The 19,995-nt window shown below is 36.8% G+C and overlaps 1 protein-coding gene across 1 annotated transcript in view; it reads left to right on the top strand.

Annotated features, from left to right (window-relative positions):
- LOC150085035 (mitogen-activated protein kinase-binding protein 1-like) overlaps nucleotides 1-19,995 on the top strand; it is a 265,918-nt gene that overhangs the window by 115,349 nt on the left and 130,574 nt on the right. Inside the window, exons 7-9 of the mRNA XM_090376439.1 lie at nucleotides 87-185; nucleotides 13,528-13,713; nucleotides 16,093-16,253. Of these exons, the coding sequence (XP_090232565.1) occupies nucleotides 87-185; nucleotides 13,528-13,713; nucleotides 16,093-16,253 (446 nt within the window). The remainder of the gene's footprint in view (nucleotides 1-86; nucleotides 186-13,527; nucleotides 13,714-16,092; nucleotides 16,254-19,995) is intronic.

Below are 19,995 nucleotides of genomic sequence, written 5' to 3'. Positions count from 1 at the left end.
AGAATATTTTGTAACTAGTGAGAGATTAGTTTTAAAAGAACTACCAGAAAATATAAAAATTTCAGTTGTGTGTTACTTTTTTCTAGGTGAAAGCTATTTCTTTTTCTTCAAATGGGAATTATTTTGTAACTGTAGGAAACCGACATGTAAAATTTTGGTATCTTGAATATTCTCGGTCTTCAAAAGTAAGTTGACTGATAAATTTTACATTTCTGGCACTCTGTTTACTTTATTTACATTTCTTAATAATAAATATTCTACTTCTCATCTCTGTAAACTTTTATATTTAATTCTTACAGATTACTAGTTTCTGAAATTTTCAATGTTAGCAATGTGGAGAGGGCTTAAAATAGAAAGGCATTCCATGCTATGTTGGATGAAATTTAACAAATTATTCTGACATATATGTACATAAAACCATAGATATTTCAATTTTGATATAACATACAAACCTTCAGTTTATAACTATGGAGATTTTTTGACCATCCACAGTTTACAAACAGTTGCATACTAAACAGTGTAATGAACTGACTATTGCATCTGCTATTCCTCCAGTACTCACACATGATTCCAATCACATAATTCCAAAAGCTCTAAGTATCATCCTATCACCACAATTTTGGTTATTTTCCAGTATCTTTTGCCATTCCACAATTCTGTCCAGTGCTCAGATTGAAACACCTGTGATATAAGTAACAGTTGTTCAATTAAAAGATGTAAAATGAATGAACATAAATATATATACAGTCGATTCCGGTTATTTGGGACACGTCGGGACTAGTGCATTTTGGCCTGATTAAGTGGCTGCCCCAATTATCCGAAGTTTCACATAAATAGTTAAAAATGGACCCCCGCTTTATAATTGGTTCACTGTACAATCAAATCACGTTACGATAGACTCACCATAGTAAAGTACCATTCACTATATGATGTGTAGTAAGCGCCGATCGTCGTGATCACGGTTGTGAACTGAATTTTAATTCTATTAAACAGCGATTCTAATTAGCAAAAATAGGAGGAATATTGTCCACAGGCTATAAAAGTAAAGGCAGCAAAGGAGGTAAGCAAACCTTTAGCCAGAATGGAAAATAATCACTGGTTAAAGAAGCATTGCAGATTCATCTAGACAAGACTACAGTAATAGTTAAGACACAGCATGAGTTTGTTAAGGGGGGTCTTGTTGGACCAATTTGATTGGATACTATGATGTGGTCACAAAGGAATTGAATGCCAAAAATAATTTTGATATCATATACTTGGATTTCAGGAAAGATTTTGATACTGTTGCATATTGAAGACTGCTGTACAAATTGGAGCGGTATGACATTAAGGGTGAGATACTACAATGGATAAAGGGATGGTTGAGTGGGAGACAACAGAGAGTGGTAATCAATGGACATTACTCTTCATGGACAAATGTTATTAGTGGAGTTCCCCCCCGGAGTTCAGTGTTGGGCCCATTGTTGTTTTGTATATTTATCAATGATATTGATGAAGGTGTATCAGGTTTAATGTCCAAGTTTGCAGATGATAGAAAGGTTGGCAAGGTTGTTAACGACAGTAAAGACAGTATGCTACTCCAACTGGATCTAGATAAGTTGGGAAAATGGGCTGAGAAGTGGCAACTGAAGTTGACACTGACAAATGCAAAGTAATGCATATGGGTAGCAATAACCCAACAGAAACGTACCAACTGTGTGGTACTACACTCAGGGATGTGGAAAGTGAAAAAGACCTGGGGATAATTGTGCAGTCCAATACGAAGTTCGCTGACCAGTGCAGACAGGCTGCCAGGCCAGGTCATCGAGTCTTGTCATGATATATAGGATTTTGCTTGCAGGGACAGGGAGGTGATTATCCCATTATACAAGGCAATGGTCAGGCCACACCTAGAGTACTATGTACAGGTCTGAAGGCCTCATTTTAGGAAGGATGTAGAGTTGCTAGAAAGAGTATAAAGAAGGGCAACAAGATTGGTGAGGGGAACAAAGGGATGTTCTTACCAAGAAAGGCTTAAGTTCTGCAAATTGCAGCGCCTGGAGAGTAGACACTTGCAAGGTGATCTGATTGAGGTGTATAAGGCCTTGAATGGATTGAGAAAGCTGAATGCTGATGGGATTCTTCCTCTTGCTCAGACTAAGAATCTGGGGGAGCACAGTTTCAAATTGAGAATGATAGTTGTAGAATAGATGTGCAGAAATTTGCCTTTAGCCAGCAGCTAGTTGATTGATGGAACAGGCTTCCATCTTTTGTTGTGGAAGCTAATAGCCTAAATAAATTTAAGGTTGAGCTGGACAGGCATTTGGAACAAATGGAGGGGTGAAATGGAAGGATTTTTTTTTTTTTTGGCTGATGCTGCGTAAGCTTGCTTTCTTGCATCGTATGCCTCTACTATTGCTAATGTAAGATATGTAACATTTTACCCTTGAGAGAATTAGTCCATTTTGAAAATATTTAAAATGTGATTTCTGATACCCTTGGCTTGCACCCAAGTTTAAGCATCCATTAAAAAGAGGTCCTCCCTTTTAAAGAGTGTCCATTAAGGAACATTTTGCTGTACTTATTAAATATTATTTTTAATGTTTCCAGTTGAGACCAAGTTTAAATGTCCACAAAGAGGTGTTAATTAAGGTGTTAATTTCAGTAGTAGTGCCTCTTCCCTCCTTTTGTTCTTTAGACAAGCATTCAACACAAGATGCACAAATGGAGATAAAATATATATCAGTATGTTTTATTGGCACAGATGGTGGAAGTGGGGTGGTAATGATGTCAGTTACGTGAGGCATCAAAGTTGTATTGGACTGGTAAATTTATTTGAACATTCATGCTTGTGTTTATAAAAATCACAATATACCGTATGTAATATACAGGGTGATTCACTACCAGTGCAACAAACTTGCAGGAGGTGTAGGGGGCACAAAGACGAATCGGAATCACATAGCAAGGTCCGAAATGCCTTCGTCATGCGGTAGAGGACGTTGAACGGGAGGTCACGTGAACAGCGATCCCGCTGGAAGTCAGCATTTGCGAACTGGTTCCCGAGGCAGTCGGGTGGACGAGTATTCAAACGTTGAACTGGCCGACATGCACCTTGCGTATGGAGCTGCGGACTGTAACGGGCACGCCGCTCTGCGCTTATACCAGGAACGTTTCCTGCACAGGCATGCTCCTCATCATACGATTTTCGCATGTGTGCACAGAAGGTTACGTGAGACTGGTTGTTTCGCGAGAGGTACCATGAATCGAGAACGAACGACGAGGACGCTAGACAATGAGGAAAATGTCCTACATCTTGCAGAAGGCAATCCGAGTAAGAGTACTCGAGCGATAGGCCAAAGATTTGGTATTTCCCAATCCACTGTATGGAGGATACTGTCGACAAACCAAATGAGTTCATACCATCTGCAACGCGTCCAATCATTGGAGCCTGCCGATTATCCACTCTGGAGGACTTTTGCTACTTGGTTTCTTCAACAGAAACGATTCGCAAATGCTGACTTCCAGCGGGATCGCTGTTCACACGATCTCCCGTTCAACGTCCTCTACCACATGAAGAAGACATTTCGGACCCTGCAATGCTATGTGATTCCAATTCGTCTTTGTGCCCCCTACACCTCCTGCAAGTTTGTCGCACTGGTAGTGAATCACCCTGTATTATAATATGATAAAATACGGTTAAAGTCCATTATTTTTAGAAGTGCTGCATATAATGAAAAGTTTGCTACAATGAGTGCTAATTATTTTACCATCAGTTTAGTAATGTTAAATGTAGGGAGATGTTTCAACAATAACAAATGAACTATGTAAAAAGTTTTGGTACATTAAGCACTGTTGCAGCGATACAGTTATTATTTTTGTACACATTTTTGCAAATATGCATCTGTTGTTTGAGTTAATTGAAATGTTTAGCTAATGAAATTGTCTACAAGGAGTCTCATCTAGCTCCAATAGATATCCCCCCTACCCCACTGGGGCAGGGACCAAATAAATTACCAGAGAAGGCCAGGAATTGTTGATGGACTGGAGAAAGTATCACGAACAGAATTAATCATTGTAAACTGGTTTTCACATGCCAAAAGATAAATATTAAATAAAATATGTAATCAAAAGTAATTGTAAGAAGAAAAAAAAAAGTCTTAAATAGTTAGTCCAATTTGAATGTAGATCAATTTTCTAAACTTGTGCTAAGTGATATTTTACTATTTCGTGGAGGACAGCTGATATGGATTCAAATGTTTGAAAAATTTTGTTGGAATCTCTATTTATTTCTCATTTTTAGATGATTTTTATTATTTGGATTTTGGATATATAAGAGATTAAATGTAGAAAAATTAGTTCTTACTACTTGATAAATACTTGCAACTGCAAATTTATTCCAACTAATAGGTTACTGTAAATTTTCTAACAATATGTCCTCATTCTGTTTACAGTTATGTTTCTTAGGCACGAGTACAATTTGCTGTTCGCCCAAGAAATCCACCAATCACTGATATTGCTTTAGGCATAGAAGTGTGTTTAACACATTTCCCTGAAGAAGTGGCAAACACAATTTGCCTAAAAACTACAGCAATTTTGCATCATGCTCGCCCTGCTTCTTCCAATCTCAACCGCAAACAAATTTCTGCCCTTAAAGCATTGAAATAAGACTCATACCTCATCATCCTACTGGCAGATAAAGGACGTCTAACAGTCGTATTAAATCACACAGATTACGAGATGAAAGCCCTGCTGCTCCTGCAGGACACTCCTGTTTACCAACCCTTATCTGTTCCTCCCATCAAAGCCTTGGAACGTGGGAGTCAAAAGTAAACATCCTCATCAACAGTTGGTTTAAACAGAAGAAAATAACAGAATCCACATGTAATCACCTCCGTGCTTCCGGTTGCCAGATTCCACAATTCTATGGACTACCGAAGGTTCACAAAGAAGGTATACCGTTAAGACCCATTGTCTCCTGTTGTGGCTCACTGAGTTATGTTTTAGCGAAGTTTTTCTCGGGGCTCCTTTCTCCCCCCTAGTAGGCAAGACCACCAACACCATCTCCAACAGTAGTGAATTTATAGAATGGATCCGAACCCTATCCATCTCAGAAAATCGAATCATGGCATCATTTGATGTAGTGTCACTTTTCACCTCCATCCCAGTGGAACTTACCATCACATGTGCAAAGGAACTCTTGGATAACAACCAAACCCTTGGCAGCAAGACCAAACTAACACCAAACAGTATCTCCACCACTCTCAGACTGTGCTTAACAGGTGATGCAATTATGTTCAACGACTCCATTTACCAACAGGTACATGGCACAGCCATGGGTTCCCCCAGTTAGTTCAGTCACGGCAAATATCACAATGGAAGAATTAGAGGGTCATGCATTTACGAATGTACCAGATCCCATTACCTTTCAGTGTCGCTACATGGATGATGTGTTTGTGATTATCCCCAGAAATTCGAGTGACCGACTCTTAGACCACCTCAATTCTCTATCGCCTTTCATAAAATTCACCATTGAGCTAGAATCGGACAATATCATACCATACTTAGACACCCTTGTCTGATGCAAGGGCACGTACTGGAAGACAACTGTCTATCGTAAACCAATGTGTGCTGACTAATTTACCAACTTCTGGTCAGCATACGCATGCAGACATCTTCTTGCCACTGCACGAACCTTGTTAACCTGTGCCTGGACCCACTCTAGTTCTGTAGATGAGAGGCGCACCAAGATTGCTAAAGTCAAGGCAGATCTTGCAAGGTGTGGCTATCCCACAAGTACCCTCGACAAGTGTGACCTACAGACACATGATCATGTAGCGACCAACAGGAACATCCAAGGTAATGATTCAACCACAAGCACCTTTATCCCATACTACCCAAACCTATCACAACAGGTTTCTGGGGTCCTAAAATCACATGGGATAAAATGCGTACAGCTCCCAGGCAGAAAGTTACGAACCCTCATCTCTAAAGTGAAAACACTAGTTCCCACCTTACTACAAAGTGGTCTAGTCTACCGCATCTCTTGCCATGACTGCACTAGCTGCTACATTGGGGGAAACTGGGAGACGACTCGGAAAATGTTTCTTTGGAACACGAAAGTGCCGTCCGCTTGGTGGGCCTAGAACACTCGGCCATTGCTGAACACTTCTGGTCAACCCACCACGACGTTGACCCACACCATGATGTTGTGATTGTAGATAGGTCCCACCACTACCGGCAATGCGCCTGGTTGTAGTCCTTGAACATCACAGGCTCTAATACCTCAGTCAACAGGAGCAGTGGATGTCGTGTCCACCCTATCATTGAAGCAACCATTTTGATGAATGACAAACATTAGCAACATTCACATGCATCACAGCCACAGGCTTCAACATCCAACAATTAACCATCACATCATGCAGTTCATATACATGACTGGCAGTACATGCCCTCATGTTCCACACTCTTAACTGTCAGTTTGACTAATGAAGGTTAACAAACTAACCAAAAGCTTTTGTATGTGTTTAATTTAATATGTGTGTTTTCCAATTAATATTAAACTTGTCATTATTTATTCTGTCTCCATTTTGCTCTGTCATGTAATAATCCACAATAATAATGAGTACAATTAAGTTTATCAGAAGTTTCAGAAAAAAAACAATCGGTATTATTCTGGTTTTCTCAGGAGGTAACCTGGTAGCATTAGCCACATTCTATCTCTTGGCATCAGCTGATGTGTACCACACATAGGTATTTATAAAATAAACAGATTAATATATAATGATGAACAAAATAGGTCCATCAAGAAAATATCTAGATTAGTATACTATTACTACCTTAAGCATTCTATTTGCCACATTGGTAAAAGTATTTCTAATTTAGAAAATGATAAAAACTAGTAACCAGAAATTTTAAAAAAAAATTTTTTTTATCTATATAATAAAATTAATATAAATTGAATTTTTGTTTTTGTTCTTTCTATGTTGTCATTAAAGTTTTTTTTTTTTTAACCTTTTCCCGCAAAAATGAAGGAATTTATTCATAAGTACTCAAGATTCTGAAATTCAAAGTATACTAAACACTAGGGCTTACAATACCGAGATTTCGGGATCCCGAATACTGGGATTCCAGTAATTTTTTTCCCGTTATTGATACACAAATACCGGTTTTTTGGGTACTAATTTAAAAATTAATTATCCATTATTTATTAGCATTAGCATTAGTAGAGGCATTTGATGCAAGAAAGCAAGCTTATGCAGCATCAGCCAAAAAAAAAAAAAAAAAAAAACCTCTTCCACTTCACCCCTCCGTTCGTTCAAAATACCTGTCCAGCTGAGCCTTAAACTTATTTAGGCTATCAACCTCCACCACAAGGGATGGAAGTCTGTTCCACCAACCAACCACCCGCTGGCTAAAGGCAAATTTCCGCACGTCTATCCTACATCTGTCTTTCCTCAATTTGAATTTATGCCCTCTCAGGTGATTATTCTGAGCTAGAGGAAGAATCCCATCAGCATTGAGCATGCTTAAACCATTCAAGGCTTTATACACCTATCAGATCACCTCGCTGGTGCCTAGTCTCCAGACACTGTAATTTGCAAAACTTAAGCCGTTCTTCGTAAGAGCACCCCTTTGTTCCATTCACTAATCTTGTTGCCCTTCTCTGTACTCGTTCCAGCAGCTCTACATCCTTCTTGAAATGAGGCCTCCAGACCTGTATACAGTACTCTAGGTGTGGCCTGACCATCGCCTTATACAATGGAATAATCACCTCCTTATCCCTGCTGGAAAAATTCCTGTATATCATTGACAATACTCCATGAGCTACTCTTGCAGCCCGTCTGCACTGCTCAGAGAACTTCATATCTGCCTGCACAACCACCCCCAAGTCCCTTTCATTCTCTACCACTGTCAGTGTTGTACCACAGAGTTGATACGTTGCTCTGGGGTTGCTGTTTCCCATGTGTAGTACTTTACATTTGTCAATGTTAAACTTCATTTGCCACCTCTCAGCCCATCTGCTCAACCTTTCCAGATCCTGTTGCAGCAGCATAGTGTCAGTAGTGTCCTTGACAACCCTGCCAACCTTTGTATCGTCTGCAAACTTGGACATTAATCCCGATATACCATCATCAATATCATTTATAAATACAGAAAACAATAATGGACCCAACACTGAGCCCTGAGGGACTCCACTAATAACATCAGTCCACGATGAGCAGTGTCCATTGATTACCACTCTCTGTCTTCTCCCCCTCAACCACCCCTTTATCCATAGCAGCAATTTGCCTCCAATGTCACACTGCTCCAATTTGTGTAGCAGTCTTCCATGTGCAACAGTATCAAAAGCCTTTCTAAGATCCAAGTATATAATATCAAAGTTATTCCCTGCATCCAGTTCTTTTGTGACTGCATCATAGTATCCAATCAAGTTGGTCAGGCAAGACTTCCCCTTAACAAAACCATGCTGTGTCTGAGCTATAACTGAAGTCTTGTCTAAATGATCCTGCAGTGCTTCTTTAACCAGTGCCTCCATTAATTTTCCTGGAACAGAAGTTAAGCTCACAGGTCTATAATTACTTGTGTCAGCCTTTGATCCTCCTTTGTGAATTGGGGTCACATTTGCACATTTCCAGTCTATGGGTACCTCCCCTGAGTCCAAGGAAGCTCTCATAATTATGGCTAAGGGTTTGCTTACTTCCTTTGCTGCCTCCTTTAATATAACTGGATAGATCCCATCCACCCCGGGTGCCTTTCTTGTGTTTATCTTCAACAGTTTCTCCACATATTCACATAAAGGTTATAAAATCAACAATAATAAATCATTAATACTGCTGAATTTGCAAACAAAGGATTGTTATACACAGTACAAATGCAACAGAAACCTGAAAACGTCATGAAACTGTAAGATGTTAAATCTTACAAATATATTTCTCTTAGTAAGTAGTGTGTGTTGGAAATAAAGCACTTAAGGAATAATGAAAACATAATTACGGAATTATTTCATTTCTGCACCTCCAGAAATGAAAGGTGCAGAAAGGTTAAAATTAAAAAAGCTTCTGAACAATAGTTTAATCCCTCTATTACACCTCTACTTGAGGATGCGACAAGCAACATTTAGCGCATTTTGGGAAAGGGTATTGATATGGAGTAGTTCAAAGGTATTGTGAACATATGTGATCCAGAGGTAAAAGATGAAAGTGTTTCATTGTGTGGGAGAAATTCTGTTTTTCCCACTAAAGAAGAGTGAGTTTAAAGAATAACACCATGATTGGGTCAGGTTTAAATTAGATAGGGGAGGATACGTAAATGTGTGCAAACGCCTATGGTTTGCACATAAGCTTGCATATAAAAAGTAGTACAAGGGGCGATTGCAACTTTCAATCAATTCAATAAATAAATAAATGAGAAGGAAATAAATAAGGTGCTTGCACCATAAGAGGGGTTTGTGGTTGTTGTTCGGAGGGGTTGCAGACTTCCAATGTTAGTTCCAGGTTCAGTTCAGGTCCAGTTCTGGGAGTGTCCAGCTATATAGTGAAGGGTTCCGCCGGGCATGTTCCTGTGCTAGAAGTTAATCCGGAAGTTGAATAACAAGCCAGTCAGATAGTGCCCTGGTTTCTACTACTGCTGTGGTAATTTCCTTCAGTATTAACAGAGAACTGTTCTCGAAATAAGACAGTACTGGAAGAGCTATACAGCAGAGATGCAGAATTCAACTAAGAAGAGAGAGAGAGAGAGAGAGAGACAGACGGACATCACCGCACTCCGTGGAAGGAACCTGCACAAAGGAATTCCACCATGAAAGAGAAGGAAGGTAAGTCCTCTGAACTGAGTTGTTTTGGAAATGGTACTTAAAGTGGGAGATTATTTTAGAGTAAGGTTGAAGTTGAAGAAACACGAGAAATAAGGAAACGTTTAGTTTTGAATTGGTTGAAATTGTAAAGAAAATTGATATTGCTAAATTAAGAGAGATTACGTGGAATTGTTAGCATTAAATTAACGACTTATGGATTGCTGTTGTGAAGAGAATTGATATTGGTGAATAAGAGAAATATGAGGAAGTGATTAAGATTGAATTAGTTTAGTGTTTGAAGCTGTAGAGTGAGTTGAGATTGTTAATTGAGAGAAATTTTATGGAAATGATAGCACGTAACAGATTAAATGAGAAAAATGAATAATTAGATGTAAATGAACACCAGTTATGTATTGTAAGTAGATTTGTGTGGTAAATGACTTTTGTTTTATATTTGTGTCATTGCTCTTGAGAAACTGACAGCTCACATATAATATATATATATATGTATATATACGATATATAATATATATACTCGTATGTGGGGGGGGGGTGATATCCCTCAGCTCCTGGAAATTCTCATTTTTAAATGCAGTCAGGTTGCTTGTGCTGCTTAGTGCTTGAGGGGAGCTGCTGTATGAAAATCATAACAATGGCCACTGACGGCGAAACTAAGGTAAGGAAATAAAAATTAATACTCCCCCCCCCACACACAACTTAGATTTCGTTTCCTCACAAAGCTTAAACGTCAGTCCCTTTCTTTCGTTAATACGGGTATAGTGCCATAAAAAGTGAAAAAGGAAATACAGTCGATTCCAGTTATTTGGGACACATCGGGACTAGTGCATTTTGGCCCAATTAAGCGGCTGCCCCAATTATCTGAAGTTTCACGTAAATACAGTAGTTAAAAATAGAATGTACCCCCCCTTTATAATTAGTTCACTATACAATCAAATCACGTTACGACGAACTCACCATAGTAAAGTACCGTTCACTATACGATGTGCAGTAAGCGCCAGTCATTGTGATCACGTTTGTGAATTCAATTTTAATTCTATTAAAAAGCGATTCTAATTAGCAAAAATAGGAGGAATATTATCCACAAGCTATAAAAGCAAAGATATACCCTTTATTACCTTACCAATTAAAAAATTAAATGATACAGGAAATTCGGAAGAATATACGTGATAATCGGAATAATTAATATGTACTGTAATATGTACATACTAACTAAACTAGGTGACATTTCTGTTCACTGACATTTGTTGGTGGGGGCTGAAATTTAAAACAGTAAAAAGATAAGCAATCAATAACAAAAAAAACACTGCGCACATAAATTGCAAGTAACACAATACGCGCAAGTGGGAACGGAGTAACGAGTTACAAAGCTTTAAAAATAGGAATGAAGAGAAGATTCTGAAAATTATTATTTTTTTTTTATATGATTGAAGATTCCATGGAAGTGTAAACACATTTTACCATAATAACCCACAGAATTCCAGCATTTTACCATAATAACCCACAGAATTCCAGCTGTCAGTATTATCGCAAATTCAATAAGATCGAGTTTACTGTCCGTTTATGATAGATTGCACTAACAGAAAAGCCCAATAAACATGTGACTGCTAATTGTTTTTATTGTTTTATGGTTGTGACCTCCAAAAATCCGACCAAACTACGTGGTATGGTCAGAGAAAATCTTAGGGTAATCTCCAGTGGTGCAGTCTCCTGCCCTGATTAAACGGCATTTTGTCCCAATTAAGCGAAGTAAACCCTGGCTATTTTCTCGATTGGGTTCTGTTTTTTAAGATTTACCCCAAATAAACGGCTGCCCCGATTAACCGGTGGCCCAAATAACCGGAATCCACTGTATTTTTTATTTTTGATAAAAAGGAAATAAGATTTTTTGAAGATGATGGAATAAGGGGGGAGTTAAATTGCAACTCGTCTACAATCTCAGTACCAAGCTATCTCAGTACAAGGCACCAACCAGCACAGAATCCAAAAGGATATTTTCTGCCGCTAATTAAATAAGTACCAAAATTAGATCCAGTTTAAACTATAACACTGTTGAGTTTCTTAAAAGCTGCTTTATTCAGACAGGTAGTGTGGATGTTTATTTTTTTGTTTTTAGAATAACTGTATGTAATAATTTTTGCTAGAATATTTATTATTGTAATAAAAGTTTGATTTAAAACGTGAATTCAAGTAATTACATGTTCTTTTTCCCTTATTTTATTGCACCTAATTGTCATCAAAATTTATTGTGAGAAATGTTTTATTTGGAATACCGGTATCCCGGTTTCATAAATCAAAAATACCGAAATGCCGGTATTAAGATTTTGACTGGTATTGTGAGCCCTATTAAACACCAAATTATAGTTAATTGGAAATAATTAAAAGCCAAGTAGTTGTAACAATATTTACTTAGCTGTTACTCCTGTGTTAATAGCCTGTTTACAGTAATCATGGAATTTTGTGATATACGTTATAAATGCAAAGGAAAACTGAAGTTTTTAAAATGTATGTGACTCTCAGTATAGTTGTCAGACTTTGTCCAGCAATTTTGCCTTCACTGTCTTTCTTTTTATCATCAGGTATTTTTTAAACTTACTTACACTGGTAAACTTACTTCTGTCTGTCTGTCTCTCTTAATTACATTAGTATTGTCTTGTAACAGGTAGACAGACATTTTGCTTTTTTTAATAACTTCATTGGATGTACAGAATAAGTGGTAAAAAGGTACACGATTTTAACATTTAGGATTTTTAACTTTTATATTTAAAAAAATAACTTATTTGGTTGTCATAAAGCATTGTTGTCTGGTTGATTTATGTTATAAAGTAGAAAAATTTTAAAAGCAATCTTTTTATGGTATTTTTAATTATGGCAAGTTATGTAACACCTAATAATTGATAGAGATTATCTATTCATTGTTGAAGGACATAGAGCTGAAATCATTTATAGAAATGTATCATTCATTGATGCCAATTACCTGTAATCTAAGGACTGTTTGAGTTTCAGAAATCATAAATACAGTACATTGTAAAACTCCAAAAACACTGTAGATATATTAAACAGGAGGGTGGCTGCATATAGTTTTGAAAATCTTAAAACTATTAGTGTTGATGTGAATATTTTCTCTTAAAAATAGAAATGTTTGCAGAATTTAATTTCAAATAATGCATACTTTTTTTTTTTTTTTTTTTTTAAGGACTTGGTACCTGTAGATACAAACATGTATAACTGTTAGATACATATTTTTTTTGAAGATGTTTGTGAAATTTCCATTTGTTTTGGCAGGATGAAGTGATGTGTATGCCTACAGTTTCCTTGTTGTAGCTCAATAATTACTTCCTTGACAGGCTTATTTGTCTTTCACAAGCTATCCTTTATCTTTAGGCTTTTTTGGGGAAGGAGGTTCTAAGGAAAATGTTTTTTGAAGAGAATCAAAGAACCATTCATAATCTCAATGATCCTATAGTGAGGGTTATTTCCAGGATATCATGTGAAATTCTTTAGTCTGAAATTAAATATATACTCCCATGTGTATTTGGAAATGTCCGGAACTTGGAAGAGGATATTTCAAATGTTTTTTTTTAGTAAATTAGTTTCTTTATATACATCACAGATTAAATAATTGTATATTAAAATTTGCAATTCTGCCTTTTGAATTGGGTTGATTTTTGTGATTCATTATAAAAGTCATTAATGATAAATGTGGGAGATTGTTTTATTTTTAATTATTTTTGTAGTATAAACTAGAGCCGGTGCCACTGATGGGACGTTCAGCAATTCTTGGAGATCAACGTAATAATTATTTCTGTGATGTTGCATGTGGCCGCAATGAAATGGCAGATAGTACCTATTCAATTACAAAATCTGGGCTCCTGTGTCAGTTCAATAGCAGACGGCTTCTTGACAAGTGGGTAGAATTAAGGGTAAGAGTTGATTTTTTGTAGTCTGTTTAGTTAAGTATTTTTAACCATCATAATCTTTAGTTTACTATTTTATTTATAAATAAAGCACTTATTTTCTATATATTTTTGCTTGTAGTTTTAGCTTATCTTTTACAATAAAATAAATACAGCTTTTTTTTCTTTTTTAAAAATAAAAATTAATAAATTGGCTACATAATATCCAGTGAAAAGTTGATAACTAAAGAGTGCAGTGTAATTGTAATTAGAGATTCCCCAGAAGTAACACTTACCTGATGTTACTTCTGGAGATAAAGGTTACTTCTGTGAGATGAAGACTACTTCTATAAAATGGAGAGTACTGGAATCTGTAGAACAGCAAATAAGGATGACCAAGAGACTCTAATTCCAGTTCTTGGCCAGTGTCTGCAATTACAAATGTGTCCTGAAAAAATGGCAACTGCTGATTAAAGCTACGAAATGTAAGGTCTGGCACTTGGAGAACAGAAACAGTGCAGTAACTTGTATTTGGGGGAGGGGATATGGATCTGATAGGTCTATAAGGCCCTGATGGATATGAGTGAAGGATAGTATATTTCACTAGTGAGAGAACCAAGAACCACAAAGCAGAAACCTAAAATCTTAGGGACTAACAGAAGGCTAGATCTCATGTTTAACTTCAAGTAGCATAAACAACCTTTTCAAGTAGCATAAACCCATGCATAAACAACCTTTTCAAGTAGCATGTTAAAAATCATTGGAATAAGTTATGCACAAGTGGCAGCAGCTGCAAGTTGGTTGGTTACAGTTCAAGATAGAATTGGATGGTTCTTATTTAGTAATAGGAAACATAACTTTTTTTTTTTGACAAATGCAGAAATAGAAAAAAAGTTAATTTCCTTGCATCATTAGATAATTTTAAAATACCAATACCACTAGATTTTTAATAATTGGAAAATGACACCCTCTTAGCTGAGATATGACCTCAGTGCAACTAGGTGTTTTGCATTCTCCATGTTAGTTTTATGCAAGATTATATGCAGTAGGCTTTATGTATGTGATGACTGGCTCAAGAAACTGGAAATTTATTTGTATTAGGGAATCCCATAAATCAGTTGTCAGTGGAATTTAGCACTGTTTTCTGATTATTCCATATGTAGCCTTCAGAAATCCCACATGTTCTGATCATTAGAGAGAAAAGAGGAAGCAAGAAAATTTTAAAAGCATATATTTGATATAGTTAATTGCCATATTAATTTGAATCTAAGACTATATTTTTATTCTTATTTTTAGATTCTCAGGAGCTGTTATTGAATCGTGACCATCCTTATCTGACTTTATAAAAAATAAATAAATAAATAAATTTAAGAAAAGCCCATAAATGCTTAGAAACAACTTGTGTAATTTCCAACATATGTTTGCAAATATTTGTAATTTACCAAACAGAACTGTATCAAATCACTTTATAAAGGGGACACATTACAGAATTATCCTTGCAAGTACTTGCCTTATGGGTAGCACAGTGCATGTAAGTTTGTACTGTCCTCCCCATACTGAGTGGAAAAGATTCGAGTTTGAATCCTGCTAATGACGTGAGGAATTTTTATGGATCTTTTTCACAACGTGGCTGAGTTAATTGGTCTCAGGCCAAGGATAAGCATTGATTTTATCTCCCAGAAACTCAAGTTTTGTGTCCAGCAAACAGCAAATCGACCACAGAACACACATGATTTACAGACATAATATACACTATGTAATATGGCCTATGTTGCTGATGCACTTAAAACTCTACGACTTGCATTTTGGGGGGGGGGTGGAGCACAGCTTTGTTAAGTACCTCTGCCAGTTATCTGAAGATGAAAGGGAGGATCCAAGTTGAGCATACCGTAGATAATAACATCTAATTTGTCTTTTACATTCCATTGAAGATTTGAGTCAGATCTTTGCTAATAGTGGAATAAATGGTGACATCATCCAAGTGTTTCAGTTCAAAAATATCTTGATTTATTTTATAGACTCAATTTCCATCTCCAATGATTAGTAATTTACTGATTATAATTATATCAACAGTACTGACTCATACCACACATAGCTAGTTGAAAGCTCCTTTTCTTTATTAAGTAAAGGAATTTTTAAATACCAAAAGTGTAAATATAAGTGGAATGTTTATAGAAAATATTCTTTTAAGGTTTGCAGAAGAACAGTGCATACATTCTTTATTATTCATTTGTTTGTTTTTGCATATGTTAACATTAAAAAATCAGTGATGATTAAGATCCGGAAATGGAAAAAAACCTTCTGTTTTTAATTTTAATATTTGCTGATTACTTAACTTGTTTTATAATTAAATGTGATTATCAGTTATGTATTAGTTTCTCCAGTAGTGCATATTTTTATGTTTAGACATCAAGTGCCAATAGTATATCAGTAGGAGGAGATCATATCTTTGTAGGATGTGCTGAAGGTGTCGTGAGATGCTTTAGCCCTTTTACTCTGAATTTCATAGCCACTCTGCCACGACCCCACTGCCTGGGAATAGATGTTGCCAAAGGTTTAGTAAAAAGGTAAGTGTATAACAAAGACATGTCCTCTTTTTTATGAGGAGAGAGTGTTTTTATGTTATAGGACTAACTCTAAAATTCAGTATTCTTATGTCTAACATATTTCCAATTATTATTTAACAAAAAAAAAAAAAGTTTTGTTACATAAGGCTTTTTTTTTTTTTTGTTTTTTGTTTTTTGTATCAGCTGATTTTGAAACTATATAGCCATGAATAGATACTTTTTATTAACAATCAGAAAGTAGCCCCTTTCCATCTGAGAGTTAGTCTGGATTTTTTTTATCCTCACAACATGCAAATTGATCCACAAATTTATAAGATATAATGCATAATAAACATCATATGAACTAACATATGAGCAGTGCAGACGAGCTGCAAGAGTAGCTCATGGTGTCTTGTCAATGATATACAGGAATTTTTCTAGCAGGGATAAGGAGGTGATTATTCCCTTGTATAAGGCAATGGTTAGGCCACATCTTGAGTACTGTATACAGGTCTGGAGGCCTCATTTCAAGAAGGATGTAGAGCTGCTGGAACGGGTACAGAGAAGGGCAACAAGATTAGTAAATGGAACAAAGGGTTGCTCTTACGAAGAAAGGCTTAAGTTTTGCAAATTACAGAGTCTGGAGACTAGGCACCGGCGAGGTGATCTGATAGAGGTGTATAAGGCTTTGAATGGTTTGAGCATGCTCACTGCCAATGGGATTCTTCATCTTTCTCAGAATAATCACCTCAGAGGGCATAAATTCAAATTGAGGAAGGACGGATGTCGGATAGATGTGCGGAAATTTGCCTTTGGCCAGCGGGTGGTTGGTTGGTGGAACCGACTTCCATCACTTGTTGTTGAAGTTGATAGCCTAAACAAATTTAAAGCTCAACTGGACAGGTATTTCGAACGAACGGAGGGGTGAAATGGGAGAGGGTTTTTTTTTTTTTTTTTTGGCTGATGCTGAATAAGCTTGCTTTCTTGCATCATATGCCTCTGCTAATGCTAATGCTAACATACCATAGAAACTGGTGTACAATGACCTATGTGCTTAAAGGCCCCAATGCAGCCAACCATTTGCATTCCCAGTGTGTTATTAAGTGATGCAGTTTAATCACCCATATTGCCTTGGAACTTTTTTCTTTGAGGAAGATCAAGCCTGTGGTCCCACGTTAGACGTAAGTATCCCAGATATTTTTATACTCACAACATGCAAATTGGCCCACAAACTTATAAGACATAATACACAATAAACACCATATTTGGTTATTTATATCAATATTAGGCCATTGTGAAAACAAAACAATCAGCCGGTAATCTATTTGGGTTTCATGAATGCTATTATTGTGTTTTCACTTTCTGTTCAAGATAGTCCCATATGTTCTCTATTGGATTTAAATCTAGTGAATTAGCTGACCAGTTTAAATGCCCTACCATTCCCTCATGCCTTGTACCAATTTAAAACAGAAGAGTACTGGAAAAGTGTCATCCTGGAATACAGTATTGTCTGTTTGATTCGAAAGAGCATATAAGTTTGTTCTTGCTCACTAATAATGAGTGTCCCTTAAATGCTCATCAAAAGACACAACTTGATAATTCAGAATAATCGTATATCCAGCCTGATTCATCCTGGTTGATATTTCAACTAAGGGAATTCATAATAGTTGAAAAAAAAAAAAAAAAAAAAAAAAATCCATCCTTAAAGCATTACTGATCCACCACCAACTTGTACACCTAGCACATAGTCAGGCAAAATTAGATTGATCAGACCACATCACAGCTTTTCAAATAAAAGTCCAGTTTTTATATCTTTTAGCCTCATGTTAGCCATGCTTTTTTCTTTATGGCTCTTAATGTGGTCTGTTTTCAGGGACCCTACTCCAGATATCTGTGTTATGCAACTCTCTTTGCAATATTTTCTCAGAATGTAGCTGATAAGGTCCTTGGTTAACTGTTTGCAGCAGTTCTTACCTTGTTTGAAATCCTGTTTTGTCTAATAGGTGCAACATTTGTTACCAGTCACGTAGCACAGACTTTCAACCACAGTTCTGCCACTGATTTGTGGTTGACTTTGACTCTGACCATTCTTTAAAACACTTATTACTGTTCTTTTTCTGAAACACCAGCAAAGCTATCATTCTCTATTGCCACTTTTTAACATTTTTTTCTGTACGCCTGCAAATGATGGTACAGAAAAGAAACCCTTTTTCAGTCATAGCTGATATACCTATAGAGAAAATGGGTTTCAGTTACTCTAATTTCATTGTGCTGCAAGCAAACAAGCATAAAAGAGTAGAATATACACATGTTCAATCTGTTATATGCCCTTAATACCCCCAAGTGACTGATTTTTAGGCATTCTTGCATATATATGTGGTGTGGTGTGGCAATAAAGTTCCCAGACTGGTGCTGTTGTGGTCATGTTTGATGAGTTTGAAAATAAATGGAAGTGATATTTGTTTAAATTTCCTCCAGCAGATTGGTGGAGAGGTTATCCAGTAGGCTGAAGAGTGCAAATAACAACCAGTTTTGTTAGTAGCATTAACATTCCTTGTTATGATTTTGCAATGGAGCAATGAATGCATATAAAATTTTAGCATTAGTAGAGGCATACGATGCAAGAAAGCAAGCTTATATTGAGCTCCGATTTCATCCCTCCATTTGTTCCAACATTTTGCTTTAAACTGGGAAAACTTACAACAGAAACACATGAAATGTTAAAAACTGTTTATGATAATGAAACATTAAGCCATACCAGTGTGTTTGAATGGTATAAGTGGTTCAAAGACAGGCGTGAGAACTTTCTTGATGACCCAAGAACTGGATATCTGTCACCCTCTCAATGAGGACAGAGTTGCAAAAGTTTGGGAAATCGTGGCAAGAGATCATTTAACCCTCAGGATGATGGCTGATGAGTTGAAGGTGAATAAGGAGACAGTTTGTCAAATTCTACATGAAGATTTAGACAGAAGGAAGGTCTGTGCAACATTTGTGCTGCACAGCCTCACAGATTAGCAGAAGCAGTGAAGAGTGTCATCATATGAAGACTTCATCCAGACTTTTCAAGACAGTCCTAGTTTCCTTGCCTGTATTTTCACTGGAGATGAGTGTTGGGTGTTTCAGTAAAACCCAGAGATGAAGCATCAGAGCATACAGTGGACTTCAAGATCATTACTAAGGCCGAGAGAGAGAGAGAGAGAGAGAGAGAGAGAGAGAGAGTGTGTGTCAATGATGTGTTCTATATGCAAGTGCTCAAGGACTATTGAAGTGCATTTTCTGAGTGAGGCTGCAATTACAAAAGAAAGGCTGCTTTTCTTGTTGTGAAGACATTTCTGATGAACATGGAATTGTACAGCTCAATTATCAACCCTGCTCTTCCTATCTAACACTAGAAAACTTCTTCCTTTTTTGTCCCAACACGAAAACTGCTTCAAAGGGAAGTGACTTTTGGATGTTGAGGACATAAAGAAAAGCGTAACTGCCAAACTGAACATCTCTTTGGACACCTTCGCTGACTCTTCAGAAACTTTTAGAAAGGTATAATAAGTGAATTCAATCAGCTGGTGTGATTACTTTGAATAAAAATAACCGTTTTTGAGCTCCTTCACTTTGTTGTTTTTTTATTCTGCCAGTCTGGAAACTTTATTGCTACACCTCTTATATATATATGTACCTGTTGTCTTCACCATGTCCATTCATCCACATGTAACAGTGGCGTCTCCGTAGCCAGGTGGGAACGAGCAGCAGTGCGTAGCACACG

The sequence above is a fragment of the Mastigoproctus giganteus genome, chromosome 6 (assembly GCF_048544385.1).
Source record: "Mastigoproctus giganteus isolate SK-2022 chromosome 6, ASM4854438v1, whole genome shotgun sequence".
Lineage (NCBI taxonomy): Eukaryota > Metazoa > Arthropoda > Arachnida > Uropygi > Thelyphonidae > Mastigoproctus > Mastigoproctus giganteus.
The sequence above is the reverse complement of the archived record's forward strand: the minus strand, read 5'-3'. Positions and strand labels throughout refer to the sequence as shown.